General features: G+C 43.0%; 1 protein-coding gene across 1 annotated transcript in view; it reads right to left on the minus strand.

Moving 5' to 3' along the window:
• Positions 1 to 16,815: 16,815 nt before the first annotated feature.
• LOC106602461 (zinc finger and SCAN domain-containing protein 5B-like) overlaps positions 16,816 to 19,343 on the minus strand; it is a 63,287-nt gene continuing 60,759 nt past the window's right edge. Inside the window, exon 6 of the mRNA XM_045717578.1 lies at positions 16,816 to 18,643. Within this exon, the coding sequence (XP_045573534.1) occupies positions 17,685 to 18,643 (959 nt within the window). The 3' untranslated portion in view covers positions 16,816 to 17,684. The remainder of the gene's footprint in view (positions 18,644 to 19,343) is intronic.

Genomic DNA, 19,343 nt, shown 5'->3' on the forward strand with positions numbered 1-19,343 from the left:
GCAATGTTACGTAGATGGAAAAAAGCTGTCCTTGAAACAGTCTTGATATGTTCTTCAAAAGAGAGATCAGGGTCCAGAGTAACGCCGAGGTCCTTCACAGTTTTATTTGAGACGACTGTACAACCATCCAGATTAATTGTCAGATTCAACAGAAGATCTCTTTGTTTCTTGGGACCTAGAACAAGCATCTCTGTTTTGTCCGAGTTTAAAAGTAGAAAGTTTGCAGCCATCCACTTCTTTATGTCTGAAACACAGGCTTCTAGCGAGGGCAATTTTGGGGCTTCACCATGTTTCATTGAAATGTACAGCTGTGTGTCGTCTGCATAGCAGTGAAATTTAACATTATGTTTTCGAATGACATCCCCAAGAGGTAAAATATATAGTGAAAACAATAGTGGTCCTAAAACGGAACCTTGAGGAACACCGAAATTTACAATTGATTTGTCAGAGGACAAACCATTCACAGAGACAAACTGATATCTTTCCGACAGATAAGATCTAAACCAGGCCAGAACTTGTCCATGTAGACCAATTTGGGTTTCCAATCTCTCCAAAAGAATGTGGTGATCGATGGTATCAAAAGCGGCACTAAGATCTAGGAGCACGAGGACAGATGCAGAGCCTCGGTCTGACGTCATTAAAAGGTCATTTACCACCTTCACAAGTGCAGTCTCAGTGCTATGATGGGGTCTAAAACCAGACTGAAGCGTTTCGTATACATTGTTTGTCTTCAGGAAGGCAGGAAGGCAGTTAGAAATGGGAAGGCAGTTAGAAATGTTCTTGTTTTTGAAAGAAAGGCACATTTTTTTGGTCCATTAAAATAACATCAAATTGATCAGAAATACAGTGTAGACATTGTTCATGTTGTAAATGACTATTGTAGCTAGAAACTGCAGATTTTTTATGGAATATCTACATAGGCGTACAGAGAAAGAAATGTATGCATTCACTACTGTAAGTCGCTCTGGATAAGAGCGTCTGCTAAATTACTCAAATGAAAAATGTAATGTAAATGTACAGAGACACATTATCAGCAACCATCACTCCTGTGTTCCAATGGCATGTTGGGTTATCTAACCCAAGTTTATCAATTTTAAAGGCTAATTAATCATTAGGAAACCCTTTTGCAATTATGTTAGCACAGCTGAAAACTGTAGTTCTGATTAAAGAAGCAATAAAACTGGCCTTCTTTAGACCAGTTGAGTATCTGGAGCATCAGCATTTGTGGGTTCGATTACAGGCTCAAAATGTCCATAAACAAAGGACTTTCTTCTGAAACTCGTCCGTCTCTTCTTGATCTGAGAAATGAAGGCAATTCCATGCGAGACATTGCAAGGAACTGAAGATCTCGTACAACGCTGTGTACTACACCCTTCACAGAACAGCGCAAACTGGCTCTAACTAGAATAGAAAGGAGTGGGAGGCCCCGAGGCACAACTGAGCAAGAGGACAAGTACATTAGAGTGTCTAGTTTGAGAAACAGACATCTCACAGGTCCTCAACTGGCATCTTCACTAAATAGTACCCACAAAACACCAGTCTCAATGTCAACTGTGAAGAGGCGACTCTGGGATGCTGGCCGTCTAGGCAGAGGTCCTCTGTCCAGTGTCTATGTTATTTTGCCCATCTTAATCTAATCTTTTTATTGGCCAGTTTGAGAAGGCAGCATTCCAGAGTCACCTCTTCACTGTTGACGTTGAGACTGGTGTTTTGCGGGTACTATTTAATGAAGCTGCCAGTTGAGGACCATTCTATTCTACTCTACAATCTGCCATTTCCAGCTACAATAGTCATTTACAACATTAACAACATCTACACTGTATTTCTGATGAATTTTGTGTTATTTTAATGTACAAAAAAATGTGCCTTTCTTTCAAAAACAAGGACATTTCTAAGTGACCCCAAACTTTTAACGGTAGTGTACTTAAGTACAACAACAAAAATCTAATTTAGATATTATATATTTTAAATATATGAAAGTATATTTATCACAGACATACTTCTAAATACTTTAATATATTGATGAAGTATGATTTAAGTATATTTCAACAAGAAAAAAATTCTGCTTGGGAATGCCCTTCTGCACATTTCTTACATTGTGGGATCTCCCTCCTACACACTGCTCCAAATCCTTGGCACCTAAAGCACAGTAGGGTTTAGGAACATAGGCTTTCACAGAATAACAAATATAACCTTAGCTGACCTTATCAAGTGGAAACTCTTTGCCAAAGTTCAACACGATATACAGGGTATTCTGTCTCGCCATTGCCACCGGGTCTACATCTCACCAAACAGCACGTGTCACAAACACCAGGAAATATTATTTTTTATTTGATCCACTTCTACACTCAATGCTACCCCATTGATCACTCCTTTGAGCGGCGTCCTGCACGACACAGGTCGATCCCCAAGACGTGGAGTGCCCACTGCGTCTAGGCGGAGGATGCAACCGTTATCAGTTTGTCATTTACCCAGCTTGAAACAATTATGTGGGCATTTCCATCTAAAAGGAGCACCAATATGTGAAGTTCTTAGGAGCATGTCAAATTAAAGATAAGTCAATATTTTAGTACGTTTCTTTTTTTTAATTAGCATTTTAAACTACCCTGAATTAAAAGGTATTTCAATATTTGGAAAATAAATACAAATATCTCAATTAACAGACGATACAGTTCTGTTTCTAAAAGACAAGGATCAAGTTGCTTTTGCACTTAATATTATCAAATCATTCTCTTCCGCTTCTGGAACTGTAACGGTTGTCGTCGGGAATGGAGGACCAAAACGCAGCAGGAATGTGGATGCTCATCTTATCATTTATTTTAAATAAAAGTGAACATCAAAATAACAAAAACGAAGAACCCATGACCAACAAACAGCCTTGTCATGCTCACACACGCAAAACAAGAAACAATCTCCCACCACACTACACCAAACAATTACCCATATATAGGACTCTCAATCAGAGGCAAAGAGAAAGCACCTGCCTCCAATTGAGAGTCCAACCCCCCATTAACCTACACATAGAAATACACCAACCCAGAAAGAACATAGAAGTACAGAACATAAACCAAAACCCGGAAATAATAAATCAAACACCCTACTAAATAAACCACCACCCCGAACCACATAAAACAAATACCCTCTGCCATGTCCTGACCAAACTACAATAACAAATAACCTTTATACTGGTCAGGACGTGACAGGAACTTAACATAAATGCGAAATATTGTCCCTGCATAACTCAAATTACCAATCTGTTGAGAATATTCCAGTGAAAGATAATGTGAAACATTTAGGGGTGCACATTGTGAAAAACCATATTGTCCGTCAACATCTCAATTTCTCTCAGATTAAAGAAAACAAAATCCATCTTTAACAACTGGCTCCAGCCTGAGCTCTCTATTATTGGAATGGTTTTATTGTCCAAAGCAGAGGTCTGTCACGTTTTGTCTACCCTGGTCTCCCTATTTGTAGCTGATCAAACCAGCAAGGATATCAACAAGACTTTCCTAGACTTTATATGGAAAAATATACAACGCTGTCACGTCCTGACCCTAGTAAGTTGTCATTTTCTATAGTAGAGTAGGTCAGGGCGTGACAGGGGGTGTTTTGTGTTTTTCTATGTTTTCTATTTCTATGTTTGTGTTCTAGGTTTTCTATGTTGTTGTTTTTGGGGTTGATCTCCAAATGGAGGCAGCTGGTCCTCGTTGTGTCTTCATTAAAGTAAAAAAAATGAGCACTCTACACGCTGCGCCTTGGTCCCCTTTATACGACCCACGTTACAAACGCATCTTAAAACCTGTTAGGGCTAGGGGGCAGTATTTGCACAGCAGGATAAAAAAATGTACCCGATTTAATCTGGTTACTACTCCTGCCCAGTAACTAGAATATGCATATAATTGTTTGATTTGGATAGAAAACACCCCAAAGTTTCTAAAACTGTTTGAATGGTGTCTGTGAGTATAACAGAACTCATATGGCAGTCAAAACCCTGAGACAAATCCTGACAGGAAACTGAAATCTGATGTGTGGATATCACTTCAAACATTTGCCATTGAAACACACAGGGGCTTGTGATTCATTTAGCACTTCCTATGGCTTCCACTAGATGTCCCCAGTCTTTACAAAGTGGTTTGAGTCTCCTACTATCAAAATTGACTGAAAGAGAGGATGTTTATCTTGGTCACAGGGGATGGGCCATTACCATTGTGACGTCGGCGCCCATGGGTACTCTCCCTTTTCGAAATGTTTTGAAAGACAATGCAACCGTCCCAATGGAATATTATTGAAGCCCTGGTTGAAAAAGCCCCTAAAGATTTATGTTATACAACGTTTGACATGTTTGAACGAACTTAAATATATATTTTTTGCTCATTCCTGACGATAAGTCAGACGCACACGATACATTTTCACTAGCCTTCGGAGCGCGCTAACACTATTGGGACATAAATTATTAACTTTTTTGAACAAAACTACATTTGTTATGGACCTGGGATTCCTAGAAGTGCCTTCTGATAAAGATAATCAAAGGTAAGGGATTATTTACAATAGTATTTTTGATGGTTGATCGTTCCAAGATGGCTCCAACATTTATAGCCTAGACTTTTTTTCTGGGCATACCACGTAGTTTATTGCAAAGTGGGATTTCCCAGTAAAGTTATTTTGAAATCTGGCAAAGAGATGGCATTCAAGACATGTTAATCTATAAGTCTTTGAATGACAATATTACATTTTAACAATGTTTTCGAATAGTAATTTTATAAATTGTAGCACTGATTCATCGGAAGCATTTGAGGGAAAAGATTTTCTGAACGTCATGCGCCGATGTAAAATGCTGTTTTTATATATAAATATGAACTTTATCGAACAAAAAATGCATGTGTTGTGTAACATGATGTCCTAGGAGTGTCATCTGATGAAGGTTGTCAAAGGTTAGTGCTGCATTTAGCTGTGTTTTGGGTATTTGTGATGCATGCTAGTTGCATTTGAAAATGGCTGTGTGATTATTTCTGGCTGGGTACTCTGCTGACATAATCTAATGTTTTGCTTTTGCTGTAAAGCCTTTTTGAAATCGGACAACGTGGTTCGATTCAGGAGAGGTGTATCTATAAAACGGTGTAAAATAGTCATATGTTTGAGAAATTGAAGTTATAGCATTTATGAGGTTTTGCATTTAGCGCAACGCGATTCCACTGGCTGTTGATTAGGGTGGGACGCAAGCTATACTCTCTTATAGAAAGTTCTTAGAAACATAGAACTTCCCAATACATTATAAATAATTTAATTCTATATGCCAAGCAATACCTTCAGGACTTAATTAAATCTCATTTGTGTTTTGGACATGTCAAGATAGATGCAAAACTTATGTTAGAAGGTTGCTGGATAAGTAATGTAATAATACATTCATAAGATAACTTTTCAACTCCAAGAACAAGATCTCTCCTAGAGGGAAGGAAATTCTTCTGGAATGCATTAATTACTGAAATTGAATGGAAGAACGCTTGGTTGCTCCCTCACAAATTTGGTTTATCAAATAAAGTCAAAGAAATTCACTTAAATCAAAAATACCCTTGCAATAACTTGTTGGCTAAATTCATGAAACTATTATACACATTTTTATGAGCGTGACTCTGTGAAGTTATTATGGAGAGAGTTAAGTATTTACATTTGACATTTTATCAATAAGACCCATGTATTTACAATGAAAGATGTAATATATTATTCAAATGAAACAAAACTACTGAATTAGTCGTTAATTTATTCATTCTCTCTCGTAAATTTTATATACACAAAAACAGCCTCCAGTATTTATGCTGCAATGGTTTGTGTTGGGGAGCTAGGGTCAGTCTGTTATATCTGGAGTATTTCTCATGTCTTATTCGGTGTCCTGTGTGAATTTAAGTATTTTCTCTCTCTCTCTCTCTCTCTCTCTCTCTCTCTCTCTCTCTCTCTCAGAACCTGAGCCCTAGGACCATGCCTCAGGACTACCTGGTCTGGTCCCCAGTCCGCCTGGTCATGCTGCTGCTCCGGTTTCAACTGTTCTGCCTGCGGCTATGGAACCCTGACCTGTTCACTGGACGTGCTACCTTGTCCCGGACCTGCTGTTTTGGACTCTCTCTCTACCGCACCTGCTGTCTCTAACTCTGAGTGATCGGCTATGAAAAGCCAACTGACATTTACTCCTGAGGTGCTGACCTGTTGTACAACCATTGTGATTATTATTATTTGATCCTGCTGGTCATCTATGAACGTTTGAACATCTTGGCCATGTTCTGTTATAATCTCCACCAGGCACAGCCAGAAGAGGGCTGGCCACCCCTCAGAGCCTGGGTACTCTCTAGGTTTCTTCCTAGATTCTGGCCTTTCTAGGGAGTTTGTCCTAGCCACCATGCTTCTACACCTGCATTGCTTGCTGTTTGGGATTTTAGGCTGGGTTTCTGTACAGCTGTTACGTACGCCTCTAGGAAGAGGGGAATTTATTTATTCCTTCACACGGTAAATTTGGGGAAAAGGGGCTGGACGGAAACAAAGCAAAGAAAGTAAAAGTTAAAGAGCCCCCCTCTCCTACCTTACCTGCCTACCCACTACTTACCTAATCTTTTAGCACCACCTGGTGCGCTAACCAAAATACAGGGCGTGGTCCGCCCAGGTCTTACCTAGTGTGCATAGACAGTAAATACTACTGATTATGTATGCCCACAGGCCTCTTGCCTAAGCACTCCCTAGGTGCCTTCCCCTTCCCCCCTGGGAATTTTTTTTTAACAGAATAATACAAAAAATTTCATAAATCAAAACAGTCCTTTGGACATAAACATACCTCCGCAGGACCGGCTACAAACTACTTCACAAAAAAAACTCTCAGAAACAACTAACACAGGACATCAAAGAAGCGCTCTCTGTCTGAGCAACAAACTAACACAGAACATCACAATCAGCTCTCCCACTTTGTGACATCGGCTGATGTAAAAAGGGCTTTATAAATACATTTGATTGATCTTAGACAACAGCAACCGTAAAAAGTTGAAAACCCCCTGCCAACTAATATCAACACTTGTATTTACACTGAACAAAAATATAAATGTAATATGTAACAATTTCAAAGATTTTACTGAGTTACAGTTGATATAAGGAAATTCGTCATTGAAATAAATGCATTAGGCCCTAATCTATGGATTGCACATGACTGGGAATACAGATATGCATCTGTTGGTTACAGACACCTTAAAAAAAAGGTAGGGGCATGATAAAAGCAACAGTCAGTATCCGGTGTGACCACAATTTGCCTCTTGCAGTGCGACACATCTCCTTTACATAGAGTTGATCAGGCTGTTGATTGTGGCCTGTGGAATGTTGTCCCACTCCTCTTCAATGGCTGTGGGAAGTTACTCGATATCGCCGGGAACTGGGCGATATCTAGCATAAGGCGCTAGTAGATTCAGGCGCGGCTGGGAACTTTATTGATCAAACGTTGGCTCATAGTTTAGGGATCCATATTGTACCAGTGAAAGTGCCTTTTCCCATTCACACCTTAGATAGTCGACCATTAGGGTCAGGGTTGATTAGGGAGGCCACAGCACCTTTGACTATGGTGACGCAGGGGGGACACAAGGAGAAGATTAGTATTTTCCTTATTGACACTCCTGCGTATCCAGTGGTGCTGGGTCTGCCCTGGTTAACTAGTCATAACCCCACTTTTTCTTGGCCACAGAGGGCTCTTACAGGGTGGTCGCGAGAGTGCTTAGGTAGGTGTGTAGGGGTTTCCGTCAGGTGCTACTACGGTGGAAAGTCCAGACCAGGTCTCTACCCTGCGCATTCCCCCGAATATGCCGATTTGGCTCTCGCCTTCTGTAAAAAGAAGGCGACTCAGTTACCACCTCATCGACAGGGGGATTGTGCAATAAATCTCATGGCAGACACTACACTTCCCAAGAGTCACGTGTATCCCCTGTCGCAAGCGGAGACGGTGGCTATGGAGACATATGTTTCTGAATCCCTGCGTCAGGGGTACATTAGGCCCTCCATCTCACCCATCTCCTCGAGTTTCTTTTTTGTGAAGAAGAAGACCGTGCATTGATTATCGAGGTCTTAATAAAATCACAGTGGGGTACAGTTACCCGCTACCTCTGATCGCCCCGGTGATTGAATTAATGCACGGCGCGTGCTCCTTCACAAAATTGGATCTCAGGAGTGCGTACAACCTGGTGCGTATCCGAGATGGAGACGAGTGGAAGACAGCATTTAGTACCACCTCAGGGCATTATGAGTACCTTGTCATGCCGTACGGGTTAAAAAATGCTCCATCAGTCTTTCAATCTTTTGTCGACGAGATTTTCAGGGACCTGCACGGGCAGGGTGTAGTGGTGTATATCGATGACATTCTGATTTACTCCGCTACACGCGCCGAGCATGTGTCCCTGGTGCGCAAAGTGCTTGGTCGCCTGTTGGAGCATGACCTGTATGTCAAGGCTGAGAAATGCTTGTTCTTTAAACAGTCCGTCTCTTTCTTAGGATATCGCCTATCTACGTCAGGAGTGGAGATGGAGAGTGACTGTATTACAGCCATGTGCAATTGGCTGACTCCCACCACGGTAAAGGAGGTGCAGAGATTTTTAGGGTTTGCCAATTACTACCGGAGATTTATCCGGGGTTTTGGTCAGATAGCTGCTCCCATTACCTCACTGCTGAAGGGGGGTCCGGTGCGCTTGCAGTGGTCAGCTGGGGCGGATAGGGCTTTTAGGAAACTGAAGGCTCTGTTTACCTCGGTTCCTGTGTTGGCTCATCCGGATCCATCTTTGCAATTCATAGTGGAGTTAGACGCATCTGAGGCTGGGATAGGAGCTGTGCTCTCTCAGCGTTCGGGTACGCCACCTAAGCTCCGCCCCTGTGCCTTCTTCTCTAAGAAGCTCAGCCCGGCGGAGCAAAACTATGATGTGGGGGACAGGGAGCTGTTGGCTATCGTCAAGGCTTTGAAGGCGTGGAGATACTGGCTTGAGGGGGCTAAACACCCTTTTCTCATCTGGACTGACCACCGCAATCTGGAGGACATCCGGGAGGCGAGGAGACTGAATCCTCGCCAGGCAAGGTGGGCCATGTTTTTCACCCGTTTTGTGTTTACCCTCTCTTACAGACCAGGTTCCCAGAACGTCAAGGCAGACGCACTGTCCCGGCTGTATGACACAGCGGAGCGGTCCATGGATCCCACTCCCATCATCCCAGCCTCTTGTTTGGTGGCACCGGTAGTATGGGAGCTGGATGCGGACATTGAGCGGGCGTCACGTGCAGAGCCTGTTCCCCCACAGTGTTCAGCTGGGCGTCTGTACATTCCGTCTGCTGTCCGTGACCGATTGATCTACTGGGCTCACACGTCACCCTCCTCTGGTCATCCTGGGATTGGTCGGACGATGCGCTGTCTTAGTGGGAGGTACTGGTGGCCCACCTTAGCTAAGGACGTGAGGGTTTATGTTTCCTCCTGCTCAGTGTGCGCCCAGTGCAAGGCTCCTAGACACCTACCCAGAGGTAAGTTTACAACCCTTACCCGTTCCACAGCGGCCGTGGTCGCACTTGTCGGTGGATTTTATAACCGATCTTCCACCTTCACAAGGTAACACCACGATCCTGGTCGTTGTGGATCGCTTTTCTAAGTCCTGTCGTCTCCTCCCTTTGCCCGGTCTCCCTACGGCCCTACAGATGGTGGAGGCTCTGTTTACCCACGTCTTTTGGCACTACGGGGTGCCTGAGGATATAGTGTCTGATCGAGGGCCCCAGTTCACGTCAAGGGTTTGGAAGGCGTTCATGGAACGTCTGGGGGTCTCGGTTAGCCCTACCTCAGGTTTTCACCCCGAAAGTAACGGACAGGTGGAGAGAGTAAATCAGGATGTGGGTAGGTTTCTGAGGTCTTATTGCCAGGATCGGCCGAGGGAGTGGGCGGCGTTTGTGCCCTGGGCAGAGATGGCTCAGAACTCGCTCCGCCACTCCTTCACTAACCTCACTCCATTTCAGTGTGTGTTGGGATATCAGCCGGTTCTGGCCCCTTGGCATCAGAGTCAGACCGAGGCTCCTGCAGTGGACCACTGGTTCCGGCGTGCGGAGGAGACCTGGGATGCTGCTCACGTCCGCCTTCAGCGCGCCGTACGACGTCAAAAAGCTGGTGCAGACCGTCACCGCAGTGAGGCCCCGGTGTTCGCACCGGGGGACAGGGTCTGGCTCTCGACCCGAAACCTGCCCCTCTGCCTGCCCTGCCGGAAGCTGAGTCCGCGGTTTGTGGGGCCGTTTAAAGTCCTGAGGAGATTGAACGAGTTATGTTATAGGTTAAAGCTTCCCCCCAATTACCGCATTAACCCCTCGTTCCATGTGTCTCTCCTCAGGCCGGTGGTGGCTGGCCCGCTCCAGGAGGCCGAGGTGCGGGAGGTTCCTCCGCCCCCTCTGGACATTGAGGGGGCCCCGGCGTACTCCGTTCGATCCATCCTGGATTCGAGACATCGGGCGAGGGGTCTTCAGTACCTCGTGGACTGGGAGGGGTACGGTCCCGGAGGAGAGATGCTGGGTTCCGGTGGAGGACGTGTTAGATCCTTCCATGCTGAGCGAGTTCCATCGTCTCCATCTGGATCGCCCTGCGCCTCGTCCTTCGGGCTGTCCCCGAGGCCGGTGTCGACGCACGGCTGGAGCCGTGCGTCGGGGGGTACTGTCACGACTTTTACCGAAGTTGATGCCCCTCCTTGTTCGGGTGGTGCTCGGCGATCGACGTCACCGGTCTTCTAGCCACCATTGATCAGTTTTTCATTTTCCATTGGTTTTGTCTGGTCTCCTTACATACCTGTTTCTTATCCCAGTAATTACATGTTGTGTATTTAACCCTTTGTTTCCCCTCATATCCTTGTCGGTGATTGTTATGTTATGTACGTGTTGTTTATGTATCGGTGTGCGACAGGTTATTTGTTTACCCGGATTATTTTTCTACATTGGTTTTGGAGTTAGTTTTTGTTAATAAATACTCCATTTTTTAAACCACTCTGGTTTCTCCTGAACCTGACTTCCCTGCCACCTATATACACGGATTATGACAACTGCAGTCTGGTCAAGACCCTGGTGAGGACGACGAGCACGCAGATGAGCTTCCCTAAGACAGATTCTGACAGTTTGTGCAGAAATTCTTCTGTTGTTGCAAACCCATAGTTTCATCAGCTGTCTGGGTGGCTGGTCTCAGATGATACCGCAGGTGAAGAAGCCGGATGTGGAGGTCCTGGGTTGGCGAGGTTACACGTGGTCTGCAGTTGTGAGACCGGTTGGATGTACTACCAAATTTTCTAAAACAACGTTGGAAGCGGCTTATGGTGGAGAAATTAACATTCAATTCTCTGACAACAGCTCTGGTAGATATTCCTTCAGCCTGTATGCCAATTGCACGCTCCCTCAAAACTTGAGACATCTGTGGCATTGTGTTGTGTGACAAAACTGCACATTTTAGAGTGACCTTTTATTGTCCCCAGCACAAGGTGCACCTGTGTAATGATCATGGCGTTTAATCAGCCACACCTGTCAGGTGGGTGGATTATCTTGACAAAGGAGAAATGCTATGATTTAAACAATTTTGTGCAAAACATTTGACCGAAATAAGCTTTTTGTATATATGGAACATTTCTGGGATCTTTTATTTCAGCTCATGAAACCAACCGAGTATCACATATTATTGTGAACTAGACACTAATTGCTTATTGGAAATTTGTGACAGGCACACAAAAAAGTATATTTTTTCCTGTGCAGTACACCATTTTTTATACAGTGCATTTCAATCACAGATAAAGACAGTAGGTTACTTAAGACAGAAGCGATAGGAGGATGTAACGCTCATCGTATATAGTAGACCAAGGCGCAGAGGGTTGAGTGCTCATTTGAACTTTTATTAGAACACTTACACAACAAAACAAGAAAACGAACGAACGCACAGTATTACAGGCTAAACACAGCAGTGCAAAAACAACTTCCCACAAGGGACATGTGAAAACAGGTGTCACGTCCTGGCCAGTATAAGGGTTAATTGGTATTGTAGTTTGGTCAGGACGTGGCAGAGGGTATTTGTTTTATGTGGTTCGGGGTGGTGTGTTTGTTGAAGGGGCATTTGATTTAAGTATTCCGGGGTTTTTGGGCACTGTTTGATTTTCATGTATTCTATGTTTAGTCTAGTGTCTGTTTCTATGTTTGGTTAATTGGGGTTGGGACTCTCAGTTGAAGGCAGGTGTTGTCTATTTGCCTTTGATTGAGAGTCCCATATATTAGGGTGTGTTTGTCATTTGTGGGAGATTGTTTAGTGTATGTCAACATTACAGGACTGTCAGTTTATTGTTCGTTCTCTTTTGTTATTTTTGTGTTCATTTTGGAGTTAATCAATGTTCAAAAAATGAACAACCGCATGCCTGCTGCGTTTTGGTCCTCCTTCACCGACGACCGTGACAACAGGGCTACCTAAGTATGACTCCCAATCAGCAACAACGATGTACAGCTGTTCCTGATTGAGAGCCATACCGCCAAGACAAAAGAAATACACAACATAGACAGATCATAGAAATACAAAACCAAGAACATAACCAAAAACCCCGGAATACTCTAAACAAACACCCCTCTACATAAACACACATCCCAACAAACCCCGAACCACATAAAACAAACACCCCCCTGCCACGTCCTGACCAAACTACAATAACAAATAACCCCTTTACTGGTCAGGACGTGACAGAGGATGGTTGGTCAGGGAGGATGGGAGGTTGTATAATGTGAATGTCTAGCAACCCAAAGTTTGTGTGTTCAAATCTCATCTTGGATAACTTTAGCATTTTTGCTAATTACCTACTTTGCACTTACTTACTAATTTTTACCTACTTTGCGACTACTTAAGAGTGTTAATTAACCATTCCCCTAACCCTAACCTAACTCCTAACCCTAACCCCCAGCCTAGATAACGTTAGCCACAACAAATTGGAATTTGTGTAATGTACACAAATACATTATGAAGAAAGAAAAATGTGTAATACACACGAAAAGTGGACTTTTTCGTGTGCCTGTAATTTGTGTCCATTTCACAATAAACTGTGATAGTGTGTTGCATGGGACCAATACTTTACATGTTACATTTATATTTTTGTTCAGTGTAGTTTTGGATAAATTATTTGCCTTCTAGGGGGCGCCACAGCGCATTTTGAAAAAAATGCGTTCCCATTTTCAACGGCCTACTAATCAAACTCAGAAGCTAGGACATGCATATACTTATTATATATGGATAGAAAACACCCTAAAGTTTCTAAAACTGTTTGAATGGTGTCTGTGAGTATAACAGAACTCATATGGCAGTCAACCCCGAGACCGATTGAACCAGGAAGTGGAATTCTGAATTGTGGACTCGATTTCTCATCTTTCCCTATTAATCACACCGTTAACAATGGTTCAGTGAGCACTTCCTATTGCTTCCACTAGATGTCGCCAGTCTTTTCACAGTGGTTTGAGCCTTATACAGTCGAAACTCAGTGAATGAGACGCATTGGAAATTGGTCACAGGGGATGGGCCATCACCATTATGACGCCGGCTCCCCTGTCTACCCCCACCTTTGGAAACGTTTTAAAACACTCTACAACCGTCCCCGTCGAATCTGATTGGCTCTCTTGGTGTTACAGGCCCTGAAGATTAATGTTTTACAACGTTTGACATGTTTGAACGAACCTAAAGGCGGGAAAATCTCATTTTATCCGAAACTGCAGCCCTGCGCACGTAGGAGAATTTGGAGAGAGCCCTAGGACGCGCTACCAACAGCAGGCTAATGGAAATGAAGGATGGACTTTTTCGACCGAAAATACATCTGTTGTGGACCTGGGATTCCTGGAAGTGCTTTCTGATGAAGACAACTAAAGGTAGGCGATTATTGACAATATTATACAAGATGAGATGTGACATGCGATTGTTCCAAGATGGCGCCGAGCTCGGTATATTAGCTCATTTTCTGAGTATCGCATCTCCTTTTATCGCAAAGTGTGATTACCCAGTAAAGTTAATTTAAAATCTGGTATGACAGGTGTTCTCAAGAGATATTCATCTATAAATGTTAGATTGACAATATAAATTTAAAAAATCGTTTTCGAATAGTAATTTAGGGAATTGTAGCACTGTTTCCCGGGACGCATTTGAGGGGAAAATAGTTAGTCAACGTCAGACACCGATGTAAAATGCTGTTTTTATATATAAATATGACCTTTATTGAACAAAATAATAAATGCATTGTGTAACATGATGTCCTAGGTGTGTCATCTGATGAAGTTTGTAAAAGGTTAGTGCTGCATTTAGCTGTTTTTTTGGTTATTTGTGATGCAAGTGGTTGGTCGGAAAATGGCTATGTTGCTGCTTTTTACGATGGACTCATCTAACATAATCTAATGATTTGCTTTTCCTGTAAAACCTTTTTGAAATCGGACGACGTGGGTCGATTCAGGAGAGGTGTATCTATAAAACAAAAACAAAATTTATTATTTTTTTTACAAAAAAAAAAATATATTTTTTTAATGCTAATTGGCGATATGATTTTTCGCTGGATTTTGATCCCGCTGACGGGATGAGACGCTGAAGAGTTAAGAAACATTGCTTGTGCCTTGTAATTCCGTTATTACAAACCCACATATTTTTAAGATATTTTCGAATTTCTCTCCCCCGCAAGGAGGGAGGATAATGGAAGTTCAAAGAAGTAATAAGTATACCTACCAATTAGTTAGTGTTTTTACTGATAAAGTTGATGTATTATTAAGTGATTAAAACTCATTATGTTACCAATTCTGTAACGGAATTACTGAAAAATCAGTAACGGAATTACTACATTTGAATTGGCTTCAATGGGAAATCATAGTAGTCACAAACAATGTTCCTCATTTTTTGGGGGCACTGAGGAAATTTCAGGTCTGCTGAATGCAAACTGGAACTTTGTGAAAATGATGTGCAACTTCCAGCGTCCATTTACTGTGAACACTGAGGCTGCACCCGCTTTAAGTTACAGTTTTAACAGTGGCAATGTAAGCTACTGTGGCTATTTGATCATAATGTAGGCCTACCAGAGTGGCCTACCATCAAAAATAATGGAGGAAATGCATCCCATAACATTTTCACATGGAAATAGCTGTTTTATCATTCAGCCTACAGTAGCAGCTAATGTGTGGTGTTCAATGTGTTGTTTGATGTAAGAAACCAATTTATAAAATAAAATGCATTATTATTCCCCATACCATTATTACAGAGAATCAGACAAATTATGCTGCCCTCTGCCTATTGGCTACTTAGCTTATTCAAGCCTGTCTCAAAATACAACACTACCCCTTTAAGACAATAACAAAGCTCTTTACCTGACTCGCTTTTCATAGATGTACACGTTTTGTGCTCTTGTAGGAAGCAATCACTCCCCTATTGTTGACTACAAATGATCTATAACTGGGCTAATAACTCACTAAGTAGCAAAGGATATGAACAAAATGTGCACACGTTGCTGCATACAGCTCTCACTTTGATTTCAAAACAAGCACAACTACTCACGACTGCTCATGCTGTAAATACAGTCCAGTTCAAAGTAAATGGCACAGATCGATATATGCCAATGGTCTATTTGCATATAGGCCTACTGCAGCTCTGACTGTTTAGGCAGCACCGGTCTGTGTAGAGTACGGGCGGAGTAGTGCGTGTCAATGCAATAGAATCCTACTCCGATGCATTCTGACTACAACAACAGCTCTTGCATAGTTTGTTTTGTTGCAAAGTGTCTAATATTGCGTTGATTCGATCACAATTGCCACAGTAAATGGAAACGTTGATAGTGTTAACAGGGAAAAACTCAGTGGTCACCAACCTTTTCTGAGTCAAGATCACATTGAGTGAAAATGCAAGCCGAGATTTACAGCTCAGATTTTTTTTAACATGACTTATAAAAAACGTAAGCCTATGCAACATTGACCACTAACGGTTGTCGTCGGGAATAGAGGACCAAAACACAGCAAAACACCCTACTATATAAATCACCACCCCGAACCACATAAACAAAATACCCTCTGCCACGTCCTGACCAAACTACAATAACAAATAACCCTTATACTGGTCAGGACGTGACAACCACTTAACAAACAGTACTGTAGCAATGAGGTTTGTGCAGTAAGCTATAAGCCCAATCACCGCATTTTGGCTTTGCTTGAATTGCCCTGCTAATGCATTGTCGCTAGGGCCATTTAAAAAAATATATAATTCTAAATTTGAGGTGGGCTATATGATCACACCGGTAATAGATCCGTTGCTGTATTACTTGTGAAGCATACATTTAAATAATTTTACTGGGCTGACAGTGCCAGTGGTCAGTCTCAGCTGATGGAGGGTCCTCCGCTCTCCCTTTCCTCCCAAAAGGAGGAAGCTGATGGCGAAACTTGAGTGTATTTTGAACACCCTAATATCTGGGCAAAGCAGAGCTTCAGAGTAGAAGATTAGAGCAACTACCATACTCCTGGGCTTGAAGATCTTGGACGAGCCCCCATTTTGTTATATTCCCCAGCAAGAAACCAAAAATTGTTTCTCAAACAGAAGGGGGAACGAACAAAAACCAAAACGAAACAGGTGGGGTTCTAGGAGGGGTTCTGAAAGACACTCATGGGGGTGTCCACTGAAAGTTGACTAGTAACAACAACTGGGATCTAAAAGACACTCAACATAAGCGGCCATTAAATTTGCCCCAAAAACGGCAAACGAAATTAAGACCCACATCAAACTTAAAGACAGGAAGCAAACCAAAAAGTGGAACAAAACAAAAACAGTGAAAATCAAATAAAGGATTGTTTTTATTATAAATCTAATAGGGAGAGCCAACTAAAGGTGTTAACCCTCCACATCTCTCAAGCCATCTGGAGCACTGGGCCAGCACAGGTGTAACACATACTGACCAACGAAGTGACACCAATCGGTGCGCCCAACGTGCTAAAGTCCAACCTCAAAATATAAATGGAAAAACCAAAGCCTGTAACAGTAAAGTATTGTACAGTAGAGTGGAGTACAGTAGAGCACATTAGAGAACAGTACAGTACAATGTACTCTACTGTCCTGTACGCTCCTCTTCTGTGATGTCCAAACTTGTGAAACAAGATTTTGTCTGGTCATAACCAACCAAATGTGATCTTGTTTGGGGGTGGAGCTCATTACAATAATAGCCAGTGTGTAGAATAACACCCAAATATGCAAAATACGGATATTACATATTTCTCTACCTTTGTGTACCTATTCAGGATACATCACCATGAAGCGAATGACATTCATAGCCATAATTATACATTTCTGTATACTATAGATCAGGGACCCAAGATGTAATTCCGTTACCGGATGTAAATCCACTATACCTTCTGTAGTTCAATAACCAAAATAAATGTGTTCAATACTTAGTTAGGTAAACATGAATTAAGGCACTAATAGTTCCTCATTATAAAAAACAGCATCAAACAACAGGACAAGGTTGTCACTTTTCATCAGTGAAGCATTTTTAGACACCATCACACCAACCATCACCATATCATCTACTCTGCCTCATCACACTCATTCTTTCCTCAGTTCACTTCATGTAGTTCCCTACGACATCCAAAACCAACAGAATTAACTACAAACAAACTAGTATTACATTACATATCACTGTACTCTATACATGGGCCGTGTGCATTTTCTGCTGGTGTGTCCTGAGGTATCTCCCCTCTGAGAACCTCTTCCCGCAGTGCGTACAGGTGAATGGCCTTTCTCCCGTGTGAACCTTCAGGTGCCTCTTCAGCTGGTGCTGGTGAGAGAACCTCTTCTCACACTGCGGACAGCTGTAGGGTTTCTCCCCTGTGTGGACCCTCTGGTGCCTCTTCAGGCTGGACGAGTGGGAGAAACTGGCCCGGCACAGGTGGCAGCCGAATGGTTTCTCCCCCGTGTGCATCCTCTGGTGGATCTCCACCTGTTTGGGGAAACTGAAGACTTTCCCACAGAACGAACACGGGAAGCGCTTCTCTTTGCCACCAGATCTGCTGATAGTGTCACTACTAATGTCATTTGTCAATGGTCTTGTGTAGCCATTTAGTGTTGAGGCACTGGCATTGTCTGAGGTCTGGTTTAACATTAGAGGACTGTGAGGAGGATGAAGACCAGGGAGTGTCTGTGTTGTTGCAGGGTCCATGTTCCAGTTGATAGATCCTATAGAAGGCAGGCTGAAGGCAGCACCTGTTAGGTGGTTAACCTGAGGCACCATCAGTCTCTCTGAATCACAACTATAGGAGCAGGACGGAGCATCGCTAGCAGAGTCTGTGTCTGTTCTCTCCTGCCGCATACGGACATGTCCCTGTCCCCGCAGACCAAATCTAATCCTCACCCTGGTCTCAGCCAGTCTGTTGTCATGGAGACTGTGATCGGTGGTTGTTTTGTGTTCGACTGTCTGTTTCTGGTCGCGGTTAACAGTGTTGTTCACCAGCCCAGAGTTGAGGACGCTGTCCCTTCCACTGACATCCACTATGTCACCTCTGGTCCTGGCCTGCTCAGTGATGTTGTCCACCGGGCCCTTGACTGCACCTGTCTTGGAATCCAAGATCGTCGCCCAGTCTCCTCTGTTAGCCTCCAGCCAACCACCTGCAGGAAGAGGTTAGAGAATCGACTTAAAAAACATGTCAGAGAGAACTCTACATATGGAGTTTTTTAAGTCAATTACCTGGTGAAGTTCATACATTATAATGTGTGTTTTTGTATGTAAACATACGTTGCATCACTATTCCCATTGAAGATCTATTACTGTATGTAGGCTATATCAAATCAAATATATTTATATAGCCCTTCTTACATCAGCTGATATCTCAAAGTGCTGTACAGAAACCCAGCCTAAAACAGCAAGCAATGCAGGTGTAGAAGCAGGTGTATGCTTGCCATTACCTTGCTCCCCCATCTTTAGTCCACTCAGCAGGTCAATGCTCTCTGGTCCATCCTCTATTGTCTCCTCTTTGACCAGCAGCAGGTCAGGCTTCCCATCCTCCATGTCTACTGACTGTAAGAGATACAGAGTGAGAGGATGTTGGATCAAGAAATCTGATATGAGCACCCTGCTATGGAGCATCTTCTGATTGGGCAATGGGGGATTTCTATGAGTACTATGCAAACGTGTTAGTTGATCTAATACAATACTAATGGTTGGATAATTCAATGGCATAGTCCCATACTTAAGACAAAATTAAGACCCAATCTAATACCATTGACAGTAGTTCACAGTGGGCTCACCTCATTGAGACTGTGTGTGGTCCTGTGCTGCTCAGCTGGTTCCTCTGTGGGTTCAGAAGGT

This window comes from Salmo salar, chromosome ssa04, assembly GCF_905237065.1.
Source record: "Salmo salar chromosome ssa04, Ssal_v3.1, whole genome shotgun sequence".
Taxonomy (NCBI): domain Eukaryota; kingdom Metazoa; phylum Chordata; class Actinopteri; order Salmoniformes; family Salmonidae; genus Salmo; species Salmo salar.